This window comes from Agelaius tricolor, unplaced genomic scaffold (assembly GCF_023055355.1).
Source record: "Agelaius tricolor isolate 1412-34295 unplaced genomic scaffold, bAgeTri1.0.p SCAF_57, whole genome shotgun sequence".
NCBI classification, from domain to species: domain Eukaryota; kingdom Metazoa; phylum Chordata; class Aves; order Passeriformes; family Icteridae; genus Agelaius; species Agelaius tricolor.
In genome coordinates, this window is record NW_027269317.1 from 1,397,231 (window position 1) to 1,417,727 (window position 20,497).

At 52.1% G+C, this 20,497-nt stretch overlaps 1 protein-coding gene and 1 pseudogene across 6 annotated transcripts in view; one reads left to right on the top strand and one right to left on the bottom strand.

Annotated features, from left to right (window-relative positions):
• The window catches only part of LOC139604931 (zinc finger protein 774-like), a 239,435-nt pseudogene that overhangs the window by 59,825 nt on the left and 159,113 nt on the right, over positions 1 to 20,497 (top strand).
• LOC139604908 (zinc finger protein 271-like) overlaps positions 8,080 to 20,497 on the bottom strand; it is a 130,745-nt gene continuing 118,327 nt past the window's right edge. For 2 of the 6 annotated variants that reach the window (XM_071456214.1, XM_071456215.1), the window contains exons 2-5: positions 12,427 to 12,492; positions 11,102 to 12,272; positions 10,754 to 10,898; positions 8,080 to 9,950 (exon numbers count right to left, since the gene is read on the bottom strand). In XM_071456214.1, the coding sequence (XP_071312315.1) occupies positions 9,369 to 9,950; positions 10,754 to 10,898; positions 11,102 to 12,272; positions 12,427 to 12,448 (1,920 nt within the window). In that variant the 5' untranslated portion in view covers positions 12,449 to 12,492 and the 3' untranslated portion in view covers positions 8,080 to 9,368. Of the gene's footprint in view, positions 9,951 to 10,753; positions 10,899 to 11,101; positions 12,273 to 12,426; positions 12,493 to 13,753; positions 13,882 to 20,497 lie in introns of those variants that run through there. The other 4 variants (XM_071456218.1, XM_071456217.1, XM_071456216.1 and 1 more) reach the window with 3 other exon arrangements.

Sequence of the window (20,497 nt, forward strand, 5' to 3'; positions counted from 1 at the left end):
GAGTGCTTGGTAAGGACAGCCTGGAATGCCCAGCCCAATCCCTGCAGAAGCCGCCTGCCCCCGGCGCCCAGTCTGTGGGGCTGGCAGCTGTGGCCCCTTCCCTGTGCCGCAGGCAGGGGCAGCAGCCTGCGCCTCACACGCCGCTCCCTTGCCTGGGCCGTGCGGGCTCTTCTCCAGGCTCCTCTGGCCTCAAGGCCGGTGCCGATGGAGCCCCGAGCCAGCCGGGCTCTGCTGCGGGGCGGCACCGCGGCTCGCCGGGCCCTCCGCCCCGTGCCGAGCCCGGCGCCTGCGGCTGCTGGCCGGGCCTCAGGGCTCTGTGGGCAGGGGGAGCAGTGGCGGCCGTAGGCAGCGCCCGGCCCAGGGGCAGGGCCCGCATCAACCCTTTCCCTCCGTGCCCCGCCGCTCTCTGCAGCTGGCAGAGGACAGGAGCCGAGCGGCCGAGCAGCTGCGCCTGGCCCTGCCCTACGTGCGGAGCGCACAGGAGCCCCTGCGAGAGGCGGCCGTCAGGTTCATGGGTGAGCGCCAAGCCCGGCTCCCTCCCCGGCCCGGTCCGCCGCAGCTCGGCCCCAGCCCCGCCTGCTGCCCCGGCAGCAGGATCCGGGCGCGGGCATGTGCAGCCCCGGCTGGGCTCGGCATTGCTGCTGCCGCCCTCTGGCAGCCGTGGCCTGGGGCGGCAGCGTGCGCCAGGGGCCCGGGCTGAGCCCTGCCGGGCCAGCAGGGCGTGTGGCCTCGGGGCTGGCAGCGCCCGTGGGCGGCAGCTGTGGCTCTGAAGGCAGGACACGCTCTGTGTTCCCCAGGGATGGCCGGGCGCTTCCTGACAGGGCAGCAGCCGCACTTCCGCATCATCTGCAGGGGTGAGTGAGGCCCGCGGGCTCTCGCCGGGGGCTGCCGCTGGCACCTGCGTTCCCTGGCCCGCCCGCCCACGGCTCCGCTCCCTGCGCGCCCCAAGGTGCCCACAGCACAGACACCTTGCAGGGACGTGGGGGACATTCCTGGCCAGCAGCTGCCAGCTTGTCCTTTTTGCCTCCTGCTTCCTCCAGGCCGTGCCAGGAGCTGCGTGCTATGCACGAGCCTGGAGGCTCTCCCCAGCTGCCCGCAGATCCAGCCTCTGACTGGGCCTCTGTTTCTCTCTCTGCAGCCCTTCAGGACATGACGGATGACACCAGCCCTGCCATCTCATGCCTGGCGCTTCAAGCTCTGTACATCCTTTTAGCTCTACAGAGCGTTCCCTGCTCCCGACTCCAGAAGATGCGAGACCAACTGCGCCGCCTCTGGCACTCGCGGCCTTTGCTGTGTGGCCGCGGCTGAGTGTCCTGCTGCGGCGCTGTGCAGAACTGCTCCGGGAGGCTGCGTCTGCTGGGGCCACCTGAGCCTGCGGGGAACACCTCTCCTCTGCCAGCACTTCCTTTCCCTTCACCCCCTAGAGGAACATTAAATTGCTGTTGTTGGATAGCCGGCTGTCCAGGAGCTTTCTCTTGGTGCAGAGTGTCTTCAGGCCAATGGGGAAGAGGGGGAAAAGGCTGCTTGGTCTGTGCAATTTGCCCAAGCGTGCGGTGTGGAAGGGAAAGTGTGGAAGAATGGCTGGAGGAAAAGGGCCATGGATCCATGGAAATGTTGTACAAGCAAGCCCCATGATAACTGAGCATACATGTTAACTTAGCAGCTTGGCATAAGTGGGCCGCACTTAGCATAACCAGGCCGCACGCCATGATAGGAAGATGCTGTGTCCTGCCTGCTGACAAGGTCGAACGGGCAAGGACAGCAACGAGAATAGAAACCATAAAGTATGCATAACCGCAAAGTAGGAGGAATATGTAAATGTAATCTCTTCCTTTAAACCAAGAAACTCACGACATGTATGAGCAATTAAACCAATAAACTAAAGACAAGTATGCATAATTACTGGAAAACAATATAAAAGTACCGGTGTGCTCAAGATAAACCGAAGCTTGCTTTACCAATCATATTGATTGACTGCTTGTCTTCCCTCGCCACCATCAGGAGGGGGCTGTGGGATGCTGAGAGGGATGGGAGGGGCTTTGGTTGCTCCTGGCCAGGACAAAAAGGGATCAGGGGGAGGTTTCAGGGGGTCCTGGCTGGGCTGGGGGCCACAGGGAGGGCGACGTGACCATTCTCAGCTGGCCAACTGTCCACAAAGCTCTCCATATTTCCCCCATTTTTCTGTTGAACAAACATGGTCTGATTAAATGCAGCAGATATCATCTTTTGCACCATGTTCTGTAGGCATATGCAAAAACACAGCAAAATTAATACTAACAACAAAGCTATAATGCTCACTATAATGCTGACCTTAACAATAGAGCGTAACCATGATCCCAGGCCTAAAGATTTGAGCCATCCATCAATACCAAAGCCTGATTCTACCTGTAGGTTTCCAGTTAACCGCTCCAGTGTGGAGAGCTTTGTGGACAGCTGGCCAGCTGAGAAAGGTCACGTCGACATAATAGCGTTGGTTAAGTTAGAAGGAGGCAAGTCTAGGATTCAGCAGTCAGTGTCCAACCACTGACAAGGACATTGTGCCCTTGGTGCAACAACTGGATAGAGGAGAGGGTCTCTTGCCAACAATATGAGGATAGTTTCAGCAGAATAACCACGAGAATGTAGAAGTAGTAACAAAATAACCATAATAATATAAAAGTAGGCGTGGTTGACCGAGAAGTAATTAACCAATAATGAGCTCAGCTTTGCAATATGTATAAGCCACATTAACACCAATATAAATATGTGTGAACTATCAAGAAAGTTGGAGACTTGCTGATCACGCATATTGAGTGCCGCATTTCTTCCTCCCGATCCAACAAATTCCTGGTTTTGAGTCACCAATGCAATCACCTGTAAAGCCTGAAAATATGAGCTCTCATTCAAGGGCTTCCAGGAACACTTAAACCTACAGCAATTCTCCTTCAGAAAACCACAGTAGCTATGTCTCCTATAGAAAGACCAGATAAACCTCTCAGGAACCAGAATGACCCTTTTGTTCCCCTTTATGACTTGCTGAGAAAAAGAATAACATGGGATTGGACTTCTTTTCAGGAGGAAACATTGCAATTACTGATTTTTGAAGTGACAGCACACCAAGCACTGGACCCTGTCCATCCCACAGATCCCTTTCAGCTGGAATATGGATTTGCCTCCTCACAGCTTTCCGTTCATATACGGCAGCGGGGTCCTGAGGGTCTGACAAAGCCTGTTGGTTTTTATTCCCGCGGTTTCAGAGATACTGAAAAAAGGTACACTGCCTGGGAAGGGGGGGTGTTTGTGGTTGGCTTGGGAAAAGGTAAATGTTAATGATCACAAATTGATAATTGATGCACTTGGTGCTACACAAAACAACGTTTCTTTGGCTCTCAGCTGTATCCAGGCACAATTGTGGCTGCAGTCAGTCACTGCCTCAATTATGAGAGAAGGTGAAGAAGGCATTTTTCCCACTGAAATTCGGAAAATAATTTGGGACAGTGCCACTGACTTTGAAAAAGAATTCCAATCCTGGTGGAACCTGGTGAATTTTACCTATGAGCCCATTTCAAATACAGCCACAGCTTTTGTGTTAACCATACACAATGCCTCAGAGCATTTGATTTTCCCTGTTACAGCATTAGAACTGAATTACTGTTCAGTAATTCTCTATCAGTTTTACAGTTCAGCTGTTCTCTATCCCCTCTATCTATATAGAGAATGGGCCCGTCAAATTGGTGAGAAATGGCAAACTGTTAATTTGGAATCTTGTATTGTCTGAGAACAACAAGGGCTTATCTGTGAAAGCAATGCAATCATAGCTCAAGACATTTGTTCAGACACAGAGCAAAATATCTGTCATTTTGAAATTCATCCTAATGAGACTTCTGAAACAGTCCTTACATACATAGGCAATAGATGTGCATGCTTAGAACTGCTTGTCATTTTGTATTTGTAGAAAACGTGGTAGTAGATACTAAAAATCTTTCAACTTTCTGTGCTCGTAACTTTACCAAAATTGCAGGGTGGGATTTCTCTTATGAAGCTCCAGTTACCTCTCACTACCCATTGCAATCCAGCTACACACTGATTCACAAACTGATGCCTACTCCTATTGGGATGGATCTCACTTTGGTAAGACAACTGCTGCTCCATCGAGACTTAGTTGAAATCCTTGAGAAGATTGAGAAAAACGCACAGAAAGCCCTGGTGACTGTTCATCACAATGTGAGACAGATACCCCGTGTCATGGAAAGGGTGGAGAAAGATGCCGAGCACAGGGGGTGGGATACTCTTTTAGGTGGTCTCCTACTGCCACGGGTGTCCTGAGCAGTCTGTGTCATCCCATTGTTATCCTTTTGATACCAATTCTGCTTGGTTTTATTTTATCAGCAGTCCCATTCGTTATGAATTGGAGCATGAAACAGCTGACAAGATTGACGTCTATAGTTAATGCACACAACTTGGCTGATGTCCCATGCACTGTGGACATCCCCAAGCCTTTGACACAAGGCAATTATGAATGAAGCATATGTGTTTTGGAATAATCCTAATTTCCATTTGATTTTGTGGGAATTACTTTCGATTTTTAGTGAATTGTTTTAGAAAATAATTTTTTAAAGTTAATGCTTGTATTATGATTTGTTGATTGCTTTTGCTTTTGTTTATTTGTGACTTGGTTTAACCATTTGAAAAGTGTTATAAAAGTAACATTGTTTTAATTATTCAACCATTAGTGAAAATTGTTATGAAAATCAATATTAATTATGCTTGTTTATTTTTTCCCTTTTTCCCCTCCTTTTCCTATCCTTTCTTTTCCTTCTCTCTCTTTTCCTCCCTTTCTGTTGTCCCTATTTTTCCGGGTTATACTACCAACATACGGTGAATTCTGCAGACCCATCAGCGACACTCCAGAGTTCTGCTGATGAGGATCCCTTCAAGACAATTGTGAGTCACGGGGTCGTGTGAGAGTCTGTCCGAATTTTCCCTCATCTGCCTCACGATCGTCATTGGGGGACCACTGAAGAGAAGACCCCCCCTGTCTTAAATCTCTGGCTCCAAAGGAGAAAGTCATGTGCCTGAGACCTGAGAGCGTTGCCGAGCCATTGTTTGCACAGGTGTTGTTTGCTGTGTGCTACACTGAGCCCAATGAGAAGAAGAAGGAAGCACCGTGCCCTTTGTGCAACAACAGCCTTGGGAGCTGTCCCACCTCTCGGCCTGGCTGGATTCTCCTGAGTTCTGGGTGGTCCCCCCACAGAAGACCCTCACCTGTTTTACAACCACCGTGAGAGACAGACTGAGATGTAAGGAGCCTCTCCATCAAGGACTGAGACATGAAACCCCCATGTGAAAAGGCCCCTCTGCTCCTTCCAAGGACTGGCACTGAAACCCCCAGCCCGGGGCAGGTGTGTGGGGGAGGCAAGCTGACCAAAGCGAGATGTTTGCCTGCAGGTTGTGACCGCTGGACCAAGAACACAATGGCTCTCGTTTACTGCTGAGAACATGGACTACCTGTTACATCTATTCCTTATTGTATCTGTTTCCCCCTCCCCAGCAATTTCCAATAGAGTTATCATAATAAAAACCTCTGAGTTAGCCAGAGACTTGGAGATCTCCCCGACGTAACAGGCGGATCCTCGACTGGACTGGACCAAAGGACTTCGTCTCTACGTTTCGTAGCTCTATCCCTCTCTTTCTCTCTCTCTCTCTCTTTTGTCTCTCTCTTCCTCTATCTTTTTCTCTCCCTTAATCCCTCTATCGCATTTTGCTGTGGTCATTCAATAAAGGTGAATTTGTTTCGATTATCATTGCAAACCCCCTTGTACAGTGTCGGTTCTTTTTGCACCCTGAGATCAAATTCACAAACCATCACGAAACCCGTCCGTGAGGACGGATCGTGACACCCCCCGAGGATCCCTCCCCAAATTTCCCCCCAAAGCCCCCACAGCACCCCCAGACCCCGCTAAATCCCCCTCAAGTTCCCCCCAAGACCCTCCCCAAATCACCCCTAAACGTCCTCAAGACCCCTCCCCAAATTCCCCTCACGATCCCTCCAGGACCCCTCACCTGTTCCTGCGCCTCCTCAGCAGCTCCCGGAGCCCCCCCGTCCTCTCCCAGCGCCTCCCCCGCTCTCTCCAGCGCCTCCCGCAGGACCCGCCCGAGCCCGGGGCGGCTCCCGGGGGTCCCTGAGGGGGTCCCGGGGGGCGGTTGGAGGGGAGGGGGCGCCCGCTCCATGCTCAGCCCCGGGGTCAGGGGTCGCCGCTTCGGACTCAGCTCTGATTGGCTGGACCGCTGCGGGGAGGGCGGGAGTTGCTGAGGGGAGACGCCCAGTGATTGGTTGGTTCAGCTCGAGAGAGGCGGGAGTAGCTGAGGGGAGACCTGCGTTGATTGGTTGATTCAGCATGTGAGAGGTGGGCGTGTCTGAGGGGAGACGTGCGGTGATTGGTTGGATCGGCGCACGGGGTGGCCGGTGTTCCTGAGGGGAGACCCACGGTGATTCGTTCGTTTTGGGCAGGTTGCGCCGTGATTCGTTAATTTGGGAGATGATTGGACTGTTTGGGGCGAGCCGTGCCGCTATTGGCTGGGAAATGTCCGGAATTATTAAGGGAACATTCCCATTTTTTTGGGCAAAAATCTCTCGGATTTTTAAGGAAAAATTCCCGTTCCTTGCAGGAGAAACATTCCTGGATTTTTTGACCCCACATGACCCCAAATAACCCCAAAACTCTTGAAATAAACCCCAAATAATCCCAAATAACACCAAACAATACCTAAAAGTCACCCAAATCAGCGGAAAGAATTACAAATAACCCCCAAAAAACAAAAAAAATAAAACCCCAAATTCAACCCCCAAACAACCCCAAATGATTTCAAGTACACCTAAAAAAAGCCATATACACCAACATAAACCCCAAGAACCCCAAATAATTCCAAATCAACCCAAGTAAACCCAAATAAGCCAAAACAAACCCAAATACATTCAAATAAACCTAAATATCTCCAAATAAACCCAAATAAACAGAAATAAACCAAGTAAAACCCAAGATAAACCCCAAATAGTCCATAAATTGCCCCAAATCAACCCCAAACAAACCCTAAATAAATCCAAAGAAACCCCAAGTAACCTCAGTTCCTCCCGTCCCCACCCCAAAACAGATCCCGACCAATCAGAACGCGCAGCACTGATGACGATCCACTTGCTGGGCAGAAACTCAGAGCACTGGTCCCGCTCAGCGATTTACAGCCAATCAGCGCCCGGCCCGACTCTGACTCATCAGTTGCCAGGCACAGACCAAGGCCTCTCACTGCGGTAAACACTCACAGACCGCGCGGGGTAATTTCCAGCCAATCAGAGCGTGTCTCGCTGATGACTCATCATTTGCGAGGTGAGGAATTTGGGGAGGGGGGGAAGGTGACCCTGGGGATGGGCTGGGGACCCCAAATTAATGCAACACGGGGTCGGGACCCCAAAACGGAGTAGGACGGGCTTGGAGCCCCCAAAACCAAACACGGGGGAGGGGATTCGTGGAACGATCGGAAAGGGGAGGGAGAGTGGGGAAAAGATGGGGGTGGGACACCAAAATTGAGCTGGGAGGGGGATGGGACCCCCAAATTAAGCTCGGACGGGTAGGGTATCCCAAAACTGAGCTGGGAGGGGGGTGGGACCCCCAAACAGGATGAAGCCAAGTTTGTTCCTAGAATGTGTAAAGCAGTTTATGGATATGCATGAGGGTCTATGAATATGCAACAGGCTGATGTCATGGGAGACAAGGACCATCGAGCAAAGGTTGTTATGGCCACCAAGACCCCCCAGTTATTTTTGGGGACACCTCTTAATTAATCTGGTTTTAATTACATCAGCCTGTTGCATATTCATAGACCCTCATGCATATCCATAAACTCATTTACATATTTCAGGAACTATTTTACATGGCTTATCCTTGGGGTTGCTTCCCCATTTCAGGAGCCTCCACTGAAATTGAAAATTTAAACCCTCTCCCTTTGATTAATACTACTACTAGTATTACTACTACTACTACTACTACTACTACTAAATTAAAATAACAATTAATTTTGGAATTAAGGGGCTCTCAGGCAATGATATGGGAGTAGAAATAACAGTTCTTTATTAGGAAAAATTCAAAATACAAATGCAGTAGTACAAACAAAAAAAACAGTGACAGAGTCAGAATCCCCTGGGAATCCAGTGAAAAAGGTTGATCCTCTTGGAATCCAATGGGAAAAGATTTATCCTCTGGGAATCCAATGGGAAAAGATTTATCCTCTGGGAATCCAATGGGAAAAGATTTATCCAGTGGGAAATGTGGGAGATTAGGGACCGACCGCAAGATCTCGCGATGTTGGGGCAGACAGAACCCCTCCCCTTTGCCATTAAAGTTACTTAGCCCCTGTTTTGTTGGCCGTTAACCCCCATTATCTATAACCCCGTGGAACCGTCAATAAACGCCATTCACCGTCCACCACGTTGGTGCATGCGAGTACTTGGTCCGAGCGGCAGGAGGGTTGCCGCCGTGCCATTCCCGATCCAGGCCGTCACGCCTCAAGCAGAGGCAACAGGGAAAAGGGCTGATCCTCTGGGAATCCAGTGGGAAAAGGCTGATCCTCTGGGAATCCAGTGGGAAAACGTTGATCATCTGGAAATCCAGTGGAAAAACGTTGATCATCTAGGAATCCAGTGGAAAAAAGCTTGATCCTTGGGAATCCAGTGGGAAAAGCTTGATCCTCTAGGAATCCAGCAGAGAATGAGGCTGATCCTTTGGAATCAAGTGGGAGAAGGTCTGATCCTCTGGGAATCCAGTGGAAAAAGCTGAAATTTTGGGAATCCAGTGGGAAAAAGGCTGATCCTTTGGGAATCCAGTGGGGAAACAGATGATCCTCTGGGAATCCAGTGGGAAAAGGGCTGATCCTTTGGGAATTCATTTCTTACCCCCCAAAGACAGGGCAAAGGCAGGGCCATGGAGTTTTTATAGGGTATCCCAAAGGTGGAGTTGGGGTTTGGGTCAGGGGAGGAGTTCTCATCAACACAAGAAGGGTGAGATCAAATTCCTGCCTCTTAGTAACAGCAGCACTCCACAAAGAACCTGTCCCCAAATCCTAAATTCCCTCTAAAACAACTGAGAAATTATGGAACTGCAGATATATTCAATCAATTTCCTTCATTTAACACAGCTTGGGGTGTTTTTAAAGGATGAAGGTGAAGCAGAGGAAAATTAAGGCCAAACCAAAAGGAGAAGCAGCCAGGTGTGCTCCCAACATGATCACAGGGAATGTGAGTGACCAGGGCTGTGCCCAAAGTGCCTCCTCCAGTGGGGGATGGAGCTGGAGCAGCGCACGAAGCTCTGCCCGCACTCGGGGCACTCGCAGGGCTTCCCTTACCGGTGCCTCCGTTGGTGGTGGGTCAAGTGAGAGCTGCTGGAGAAGCTCTTCCCACACTGGGGACACTCGTAGGGCCTCTCCCCTGTGTGGATGCGCCGGTGGGTGATGAGGGTGGAGTTGTGCTTGAATCCCTTCCCACAGTCAGGGCACTGGAAGGGCCTCTCCTCTCTGTGAATCCAATAGTGCTGGAGGAGACAGGACCTGGTCTGAGACCTCTTCCTGCATTTATCACACTCGTAGGGCCTCTCCCCAGTGTGGATCCTCTGGTGCTTGATCAGGTCGCAGTTCCACCTGAAGCTCTTCCCACACTCCACGCACCTGTGGGGCTTCTCCCCATCATGGAGCTGCTCATGGAGCACCAGCTCCGAGCTCTGGCTCCATCTCCGGCCGCCTTCCTGGCCCAGGCTGGCTCTTTCCCCCTCACATCCCCGCCATCTGCATTTGCAGCCCCTCCTTGTGCCGCATCTCCAGGGATTTTCCTCCCCGTTGGCTTCCTGCGCCGTGGAGCCGCTCAAAACGGCCTCTGCCACCAGGTTCTGCCGCGGGCATTTGTCCTCCCTGCTCTCCATGCTCAGCTCCTGCTCGGGGGGAGGAAGGACAAGGACAGGATGGGATTTGCCTCCGTGCCACAGGCAAGGGCAAGGAGATCCCCTCAGGGCGTCCCCGGCAGGACGGCACCGCCACCCCCCCGATGTCCCCCCATGGGGCCTTTTCCGCTCAGCCTTGGACTTCTTCATTCTCCAAACATCTCCCAAAAACCCCAACCCAGGGACCCCCTGGGATATTTGGGCCGAGCTCCCCCTCCCCGCTGACTGGTGCGATGGGGGGGGCGATGATCCCACAGGTGGGGGCTGCGAATTCAGGCAGGGCTCGAGCGCGACTCCTTCAGCTCAGCCTCGATTCCCTCTGTCCCTCCTCTTCCTCTTCCTCCTGCTCCTCCTCTTCCATCCCCCCTCCCATTCCTCTGTGTTATCCCCACCTTCTTCTCCTCTTCCATCCCTCCCCTTCCATCCCTTCTCCTCCTCCTCCACACTAACCCCACCTCCTTCTCCTCCTTCCATCACTGCTCTCTCTCTGCCTTCATCCCTCCTCTTCCATCTCCCCTCCCCCTGCTCCTCTCCCCTAACCAGCTGGAACCCTGAAGGAAAGGGGGCAGGGAAAGGGCGGGAACCGTGAGGCGAAAGGGGCGGGCTCAGGCCAAGGGCGGCAACTGTGAGGGGACCCTCTGGGAGGCTGACACGGACTGAACATGAATGGGAGAGAAATCAGTACATGTGAGAGTTCCGTTTGCTATCGAATACATTCCACACACCCAGCCCCACACAATCCCCATCCCACCGCTCCAAATTGGCATCCCACTTTTCCCAATCTCCCCCCTCACCCGTCTCAGCCTGGCGACTGTGGAATTGAGTGAGTTTGGGGTGGGATTGAGTTTTTTCAGGTGGGTGTGCGCACTTTTGGGGTAAGATTGAGCTGTTTTCACTGGGATTTGAGTGGTTTTGAGGTGACAGATCCATCCCTCTTGGCTTTTGCAGTGCAAAGAGATGCAAAAGAGAGAAACATTAAGGTCAAACCAAAAGGAGAAGCAGCCAGGTGTGGTCCCAACATGGATCACAGGGAATGTGAGTGACCAGGGCTGTGCCCAAAGTGCCTCCTCCAGTGGGGGATGGAGCTGGAGCAGCACACGAAGCTCTGCCCGCACTCGGGGCACTCGCAGGGCTTCCCTTACCGATGCCTCCGTTGGTGGTGGGTCAAGTGAGAGCTGCTGGAGAAGCTCTTCCCACACTGGGGACACTCATAGGGCCTCTCCCCTGTGTGGATGCGCCGGTGGGTGATGAGGGTGGAGTTGCGCTTGAATCCCTTCCCACAGTCAGGGCACTGGAAGGGCCTCTCCTCTCTGTGAATCCAATAGTGCCGGAGGAGACAGGACCTGGTCTGAAACCTCTTCCTGCATTTATCACACTCGTAGGGCCATTCCCCAGTGTGGATGCGCCAGTGCTTGATGAGGGTGGAGTTCAGCTTGAATCCCTTCCCACAGTCGGGGCATTGGAAGGGCCTCTCCTCTGTGTGAGTCTGATAGTGCTGGAGGAGATGGGAGCTGGTCTTAAACCTCTTCCCACACTTGGAACACTCATAGGGCCTCTCCCCAGTGTGGGTCCTCTGGTGCGTGATCAGGTTGGAGCTGTGGCTGAAGCACATCCCACACTCGGAACACTTGTACGGCCTTTCTCCAGTGTGGATCCTCTGGTGGCTGATCAGGTCGGAGCTGCACCTAAAGCTCTTCCCACAGTCCCCACACTCATAGGGCATTTCCCCAGTGTGGGTCCTCTGGTGCCTTATCAGGTGGGAGCTCATGGTGAAGTTCTTCCCACACTCCCCACACTCATAGGGCTTCTCCCCAGTGTGGGTCCTCTGGTGCTTCATCAGGTTGGAGCTGTCGCTGAAGCTCTTCCCACACTCCCCACACTCATAGGGCTTCTCCCCAGTGTGGGTCCTCTGGTGCCTGATCAGGGTGGAGCTGCACCTAAAGCTCTTCCCACACTCCCCACACTCGTAGGGCCGTTCCCCAGTGTGGATCCTCTGGTGCACAATCAGGTTGGAGCTGCACCTGAAGCTCTTCCCACACTCCACGCATGTGTGGGGCTTCTCCCCATCATGGAGCTGCTCATGGAGCACCAGCTCCGAGCTCTGGCTCCATCTCCGGCCGCCTTCCCGGCCCAGGCTGGCTCTTTCCCCCTCACATCCCCGCCATCTGCATTTGCAGCCCCTCCTCGTGCGGCAGCTCCGGGGCTTTTCCTCCCCGTTGGCTTCCTGCGCCGTGGAGCCGCTCAAAACGGCCTCTGCCACCAGGTTCTGCCGCGGGCATTTGTCCTCCCTGCTCTCCATGCTCAGCTCCTGCTCTGGGGGAGGAAGGACAAGGACAGGATGGGATTTGCCTCTGTGCCACAGGGAAGGGCAAGGAGATCCCCCCAGGGCTGAGCTGCAGCCAGGGGCCCTGCTGGGCTGGGAGATGGAGCAGCACAGAGGGGAAAGGGGCACTAACTTCCTCCTCACCTGCCTCAGTGTCCCGGGGCATCTTCCTCTTCCTCGCAGCCTCCCTGGGGTTGCCAATGGGAAATCCTGGTTTGGGGAAAACAAGGGATGAGCGCGTTTGTAGGAGCGTCGGGGGGTAGGACGGTTGGGACAGACGGAGACGAGAGATCTCTGCAGCCAGGCCCTGGAACTTGCGGTTGATTGCAAAGGGCCTGGGTGCAGGGCCCTGCTTGGAGCTGCCAGGCACAGCTCGGAGCAGGCCCGAGAGAAGAGAGGGGTAGAGAGGATGAGAGGGTAAGAGAGTAAGAGGGGAAGAGCGTAAGAGAGTAAGGTTCCCATTACACTACAGTAAATCTTCTTCTGTCTTGAATATTCTATTTCTCACTAGCCAATCTAGTACAAGACACAAATCCTATAGCATTTATATACAGCCTGTAAGAATCACTACATCACCATACTGTGTTACATTTTAAACCCTAAAAACTCCTCTTTGGACCCCTTCTGCTGAGCTAGTAGGGTCTGCTCTGACCCTTGGATCTGTCTGCAAGCAGAGGGAGTTGTTTCATCAAAAGGGGATTACCTTCAGCCAGCCACACCATTGTTTTCCAGTTGTTCACTAACTGAGGTATCTCAAAGCTTGCTTTCATTTCAATCTTCCTTATACTTTCTATATTCTCAAAATCTTTTGCCAGACAATCATATTTATAAGGCTTTCCTGTTTCATCTTCCCCAACACACATTGAGTTTGAAGGTCCCTCTGCCTGACTCCATCTCTACAAGTCACTGGCCTTCTGGGCTCCAGAAAAACCTCCCAAACACCAAGATTCAGCCCTGAAAAAGCCTCCCAGGAGTTCCCTGTCCCTGGTCCCTCCCCCCTGGAGTTTTGGGGTTCCCCCCTGTCCCAGCTGCTGGGGTCACGCTTGGATTGGGCGTCTCCCTTCTCCCAGGCTGCTGGCAGTCCCAGCAATGCCAAAAGCTCCCCCGGCTTCGCTCTCCCCATTTCGGGATGCTGGAGCTGTTTGGGCTCCCGGGCTCCCTTCTCCCCTCATTCTCTGCTCTGGGCTGCAGCAGCTCCAAGGAGTCCCCCCTGCCCCTCTCCAGGCTCTTGAGGCTCCCGCCAATGGCGGCGCTCCCCCCTCTCTGGGCTCCCCACTTTGGGCTCCTGGGGCACACAGGGCTCTGCTCCTCCAGGCTGCCTCTGTCGGCAGCCGCCACCGCCACCCCCGATGTCCCCCCAAGGGGCCTTTTCCGCTCAGCCTTGGACTTCTTCATTCTCCAAACATCGCCCCAAAAACCCAACCCAGGGACCCCCCGGGATATCCGGGCCCAGCTCCCCCTCCCCGCTCACCGGAGCCATGGGGGGGGCGATGATCCCACAGGTGGGGGCTGCGAATTCAGGCAGGGATGGACGGCCTGGCTCCCTCAGCTCAGCCTCCATCCGCCTTTGGCCCTCCTCTTCCTCTTCCTCCTGCTCCTCCTCCTCCATTCCCCCTCCCTCCTCCTTCTGCTCTGTCTTATCTCCCCCTCATCCTCCCCCTTCAACCCTGCCCTTCCCTGCCTCCTCCTCCTCCCCCAGCAGCAGCCACACCCTCGGTGCCCTGTTCCCGCAGCCCTCGCAGCCCGCGGCAGGAGCGGCGATGGAGCCGGGACAGGTCGGCATGGGCAGCGCGGGGCTCTCGGCTGCTCCCAGCCGCTGCGGGCAGGGGGAACCCGGCCCGGGCCAAAGGAGAGGCAAACTGGGCAAACTGGGGGCACATCACAAAGCTAAGGATGCAGCAGAAAATGGAGCTGAGTGAGTTATGTTAATATTAACTCCAAACGAGGAAAAACTGGAAATTCCAAAGTTTACGGAAGACGAGAAAAAAGAATCAAACAAGATAGGAAGTGAACAAGATAAATCAGGGAAATGGAAACTTCTTGATGGAAGACAATTACTTAATAAAATGTGCTTACTAGGAAAATATTAGAAGACATGCATCAGAAAACCCACTGGGGTACTCAAGCTTTGTGTGATCATTTTTTAAGGAACTATGGATGCACTGGGATTTTTGGAGGAGCAAAGCAAGTTACTGAAAGATGCTTAAATTGCCAAAGGATAAATAAAAAGGTGATGAGAAAAACAACATTAGGAGGTCGTGAGTTAGCTCATCGACCATTTCAAAGTATCCAAGCAGAAGTTTAGATTTATAAGCTTCTAGATTTATTTGTAAAAAAACCCATTTAATCTACAAGAAAGAGAATATGCCATAGGTTAGACAGGAGATTTTTAGGAGAATAAAAATCTTTAAAGTATCACCAACACCCGAGACAAAACTGGAAAAGAAAAAGGGGAAATGAAAGTGAAGGGAACAAGAGGAAAAGTCAGAAAGAGAGTGGGTTCCATTGCAGCTCTTGCCCTCTCCGTTCGCGGCCCAGGCGCCTGTCCCGGGTCCCGGCTCGCTGCCGCCTCAGCTCCGCCTGCCCCGGTTTCCATCCCAGGTGCGGGCTCACTGCCCAGGGCAGCTCCACCTGCCCCGGCGCTGGCGGTGAATTTGTGTGCCCTGCTCCCACTGCCCGGCCCGCGGCCGCTCTGCCGGCCATGCTGGGGAAGATGGGGGTTGCTCTGTCCTGCCGCGTGGGCCGAGGTCACCGCGCCGACCGCACCGAGGGCGGGTCCCAGCCATCCCATCCCCGGCTGCCCTGCCCGTGCCAGCTGCGCTGGGCACCGCCGCTGCTGCTGCCGGGGTCTCCCACCTGCCTTTTCTCTGCCGGGAGCTGCCGGATCAGCCGCCATAAGCCATATGGGGGCTGCCCACGCTCCGGCTCGGTCTCCACGGGAAGATCCCCCTCTGGCGATTCCGGCAGCAGACCCTGCCCACACTCCGACCGAGGATATCCTCTCCTGACCCCATCCTGCTCTGAGTTACGTCCCCTTGGTAACCACGGCTCCAGCTGTTCAGGGAAACTCTCTCTCTCTCTACAGGAAGCACCTTATTGAAACACTAGGAGCTCAGTTAAAAGGCAGCCCTCTCCAAAATACGGGAGAAAGGCTACAGAAGGTAAAAAAGTGAAAGAGTTAGATGAAGGGATTGCTCTATTTCCCTTAAGAGAGGTTCCCATGGCAGGGATGCGCGGCCCTGCCCCGCGGGGGCCACCAGCGCCCCTGCCGGCCGTGCCCGGAACTGCACCCAAGGGGAAAGCGCCGCAGCCGAAAGGCCGGGACTGGCTCCGGGCTCTGTTTGTTGGCACTGCCGGAGCTGGTGTTCTTTGTTTGCTTTATTTACACATTAGTAAAGAACTGGTATTCCTATTCCCATAGCTTTGCCTGAGAGACCCTTGATTTCACTAGTCTAAAAATTAAGAGGGAGGGGCTTTGCATTCTCCATTCCAAGAGAGGCTTTTTCTGCCTTCCCAAGCAGACACCTGTCTTTTAAAGCAAGGCAAACACCCACAGGCACTGAGGGGGGCTGCAGGAGGGGCAGAAGAAGGCCCTGCAGCACTTGGGCACAAAGGCCCAGCAGGTGAATGCAAGAAGGGAGCAGCAAAAGGCCAAGCTGAAGGCAAAGGCCAGGGCAGAGTTCCTACAGCCCCTGAGGGATCAGCTCCAGGGCCCAAGGGGGCCCCAGCACCCAGGGCACGGCTCGGCCACAAGCACCCGGCAGAGGCATTGCCCTCCTCGGCAGGGGACAGCCCACCCTAACAGCCCCTGGCAAGGAATCAGGGCTCCAGCTGCAGGGCACAAGGACACTGCAAGCACAGACAGCAGCACCCTCAGGACCAGCAAGTCCACCCCTTGATGGACATGGATTGGCAGGGCTGTCACAGCTCCCATCACACCAGGGACCCTCCACACTGGAGCCCTTGAGAACATTCAGGTGGGTCTGCATTGAGAGGAGGCCTCTCCTGATGGACACAGGGGCCTCTCAATGCACTCTGAATCTTAGACCTAAGGGGGAAAAATGCTAAAAATATGTTTGATAAGTGAGGGGATAAGTGGGAAAGATGTATGGTTTTATTCAACCACTGTTAGCAGATTTCCGAGATGGATTTGAAATGAATGAATTTTATTTGCTCCACTTTGTTATCATGATTTACTTGGAAGGGATTTGATCGCTAAACTTGGAACACAAATTAATATTATAAAAGGTGATACAGAGGCCAGTTCTGTTGGACCTCTGTGTCAAATGTCTGGCCAGGCCTATGCTGAACTGAACCCAGAAGTGTGGGCAGCCCCAAAGAAAGAGGGAAAATTAGATATGGAGCCTCTCCAAAGTACTCTGAAGCAACCAGGACAAGTGGTGTCTAAAAGCAACAGCCTGTTCCAGGGGAGGGAAGGAAGGGGAATCAGACAAAGCGCAGGTCACCGCCCCATGCTCAGCTCAACCCAAGGAGCTCTGGGTGCTTCTAAAAGCCTGGCACTGAAATGCCCTGAGCAGGAAGGCTTCAATATCTTCTGCTGACACCATGGCACCTAACAGAGGGGCAAAAGCAATTCTGACTGCTTCAGCAAGCACTGGATCAGAGATCAAGGTATATTCTCCCACAGGAAGCTGGGCTGGCACAGAGCCTGCCCCGGCACTTTGCTGGTGCCAACACCCAGCCAGGACATCGGCTCCTGCCTAAGGAGTGCAAAGCAGCACCACTGGTGGCCAAGGGGCCCATGCCAAGTGTCCCTGAGGCCAGAAACAGCTGCCAGCACAGCTGAACACGGGGGGACCCCTCAGCCTGGCCTCAGGGGCTCTGAAGCCCCGGAGATTTGCACTTCCCGCCTGCAGCAGGACCATGGGAGCCCCCACTGAGCCTGCCCTGAGGGCAACGCAGCAGCAGCCAGGGCTCCACAGCGGGCCAAGCCCCTGGGCCTGCCCACAGATCCTCTGCTCAAACCCTCGGAAATCCTGGCCACACTCCTCTGGCACCTCCAGCCACTGCGGCCAAGCCTTGCTGCCACTGCTGCAGCTTCAGCGCTGGCTGGGCCTGCACTGCCACAGCTCCTGGGGAGCACCACGGCACAATTCCACTCTGGGGCTCACTCACACCCACACTCTGGGCTGACTGCGACTGCATTGCTGCAAAATGTACCCATTTTGTTCCTTTTAAATCTTCTTTCTCTGCACAGGCTTAGTTTGTCTTTGCCTTGGGGAAAGGAACTTTAAAGGTTTTATTTAAGGGGTGTTACAGCACTCAATGGAGATGAGTTCAACATCTCAACAGACTGGGAATAGCCCAAAAGACACCCACAGAGATAACGACCAGCAACAAAACATCAACGCCCAGCAGCAAACAGCAACCAACAGCTACCCCAGACACTGCCCCCGGCACAGCTGGAGACACCTGGTCTGGAAAAGGCTGAGAAGGAAATCCAGGAGTGTGGACCGAATTCACAGCAGAGGGGAAGAAATCCGGGTCCAACAGGAAACCAAATACTAAAAACTTACACAACTTGGAAGCAATGAACAATAAACCAGTGGATTTCTATGGGTTTTGGATGGTAAAAAGTTTAGGAAAAATCTAGTAAAACTCACGTGTCACTGAACAATTCTCCCTGCACACCCGGATTATGTGTGGGTGAAAGGATTTCTGTTGCACATCCTGGCCAGAATCAAGTAATGCCTTGACTCTGTAAAACTGGAAATGTTGGAGAGTTTTGGCTCTTCCAACCCTTTTGGTGACAAGATTACAACATTTGAATGTTTTTTTCTTAATGATCCTTCTGGTTAGTAAGGTTTGCGTCAGGGGTGTCAGAATCAATTTTTATTCTTAAGAGAAGTAGAGGCTTTTTGGGTATGTGTGTGCGTGTCTCTTAGTGATGGCACAATTTTGGTCTGGGTTTCTCCATGCTCACCTTTAGGATGCATTTTGAAAAACTAGAAGAGGTTTAAATGCGACGCTTTAACTCATAAACAGTTAACACAACACGGTTTAAAAATGGGAAAAAAAAAAAGGCATCAAAAAAAAGCAAGGGAGGGTGGGTGAGAAAGGAACAGGGGGGTCATCAGATTACTGCCCTGGAAGAGAAGCTTTGGTTTTAGTCAGCATGGAGAGGAGCTTTAGAAATGCAAATGAACACTGCTGGGCAAAGCCTGGACAATGGACCTGGGTCTCTTGCCTGGGGCAGGAATTGGGCTGATTCCCTCTGCCCTCACCCCAAGCTCTGCCTGCTTGCACTGATGGAATTTGCACAGCTCAAGGCAGAGCCCAGGGTGAGGATATCTGACCCTGCAACAGAAACGGGCGAAGCTGCAAAGGGAAACAGCAAATGGAGAATGTTGGGAAAACTTCACTATAAATAAATGGGGGGGAATCATCCCTCTGCCCACTCCAACATGTGCTGTCACTGTCTATGTTATATACAGGGTATAATAGAGCACTGGGGATTTTTTGCTACCAAAAATTCAGGGAAATCAGTTGGGAATCCAAGTATTTGATGATTTAATTAGAGAAAAGCAGTCAATTGATGCAGCCCTGGCCGGAGAGAGTGGACAAAAATGAGGAAAAGATGAAAGGCCACCAGAACAAATCCTACAACACCATGCACCAGCCCCTGGGAACCCGAACCAATTCATATCAGGAGCCACAGAACCCATTCCTCATTTCAATGGCATCATTAGATTACAAGCTGCCCTCGGAATAACCAACCAGACAGCTCCAGCTCCTGACCTTCCTGCTGAGCAATCCACTGCAATGAGGAACACAACATTCACCATGGGATGGGATCAGATCATCTGTTAGCAGAAAAAGGAGGAATTTGCGGAAAATCAAATGACTCTGTGAAAAATGCATGTGTTTTATGATTGGCTTTTCGCAAATATTGAAATGAATATTATATGTGTTGTGTTAGAAAGTAATGCTGTATTAGTTTTCTTAAGTACTGTGTTAAATATAGTTTTAAGTTATAAAAATTATTAAAATAGAAACGATGCTATGTAGGATACTTTTTTAAAAAGAAAGGACTCGCAGCGAGATAGCAGCCACAGGACACCTAAATCTTTCAGAGAAGAAGAATTTATGGCCCTCTTATCAGAAGAAACCAACTTCTTCCTGCCTCGAAGGCGCTGTTAGGATTTGGAGGAAGAAGTTGCCGATGACCAGACAGAATCCTGTATTTGAATGGAATTTATGCATCATGTATGAAGTGTATGAATATGCAACAGGCTATTGTTTTTAAGGGTTAATCCTTTGTTAACGGGTGTCCTTTTTCGGGCTCGTGCTGCCCGGAAAAAGGTACCGGAAAAGGTACTACCCGGAAAAAGGACGTCCGTAACTCTTTGTCTCTATCGTCTCATATTGTCCTAATTCAGTTTGTCCAAATTATTATTACTCTAATTGTATTACTATTTTTATAACCATTTTATTTCTATTGCACTTTTAAAATTTTGAAAACAAGTAATTGGCGTTTTTAACAACGCCAACTGGTCTTGGCAAATAGATGGCAAAGGAAAAGTGATGAACCAGATAACAAAGGAGACAAACAAACAGCTCATGCACCAATCCAAACGTGAAAAGGATGGGAATGGGACACGGTTTTGTGGCTCCCTGGCAGACCACGGGTTAAACGAATGCTGTTTCTCCTCTGATGTGCTACAGCAACTCTCATCTTTTTACCATGCTCCACACCTTGAGAGTGCGGCTCATTCAGCAGCTGAGCGAGGGGATGCAGGTGGCAGCCAGGCCTCCTGATCCAGAAACGGCTACAGAAGGACAGGGAATGAGGGCACTGAGAATAATCCCAAAACCAAAGAAGACTCAGGAAGGAAAAAAGAAAAAAAAAAAAAGGAAGAGAAAAGAAAAAGAAAAAACTTCACTGAGTGAATCTGCCTGGAGATTGGGTCAGGGACTCGTAGATAAGGAAGTGAGAAACCATCAGTTTCAGTAAATGTCACTAATTAACATGGACTGCTGCTCAGACAAAGTCCCGCTAAATTCCTGAACTTCCAGAAGAACAAAGACTTAACAGAGCCGTGAATATCGGCTGTTATACAAAAGTGGGGATGCACATTAACGAGGACATGCAGTTGGCGGATCGCGAAGTCTGAACCTTCCAAGTACCTCAGCCAGTGGGCAAAGGGAGAGGGAGATGAGGCCGGGAAAATGAGGATAAAAAGGAGGCTGCGAA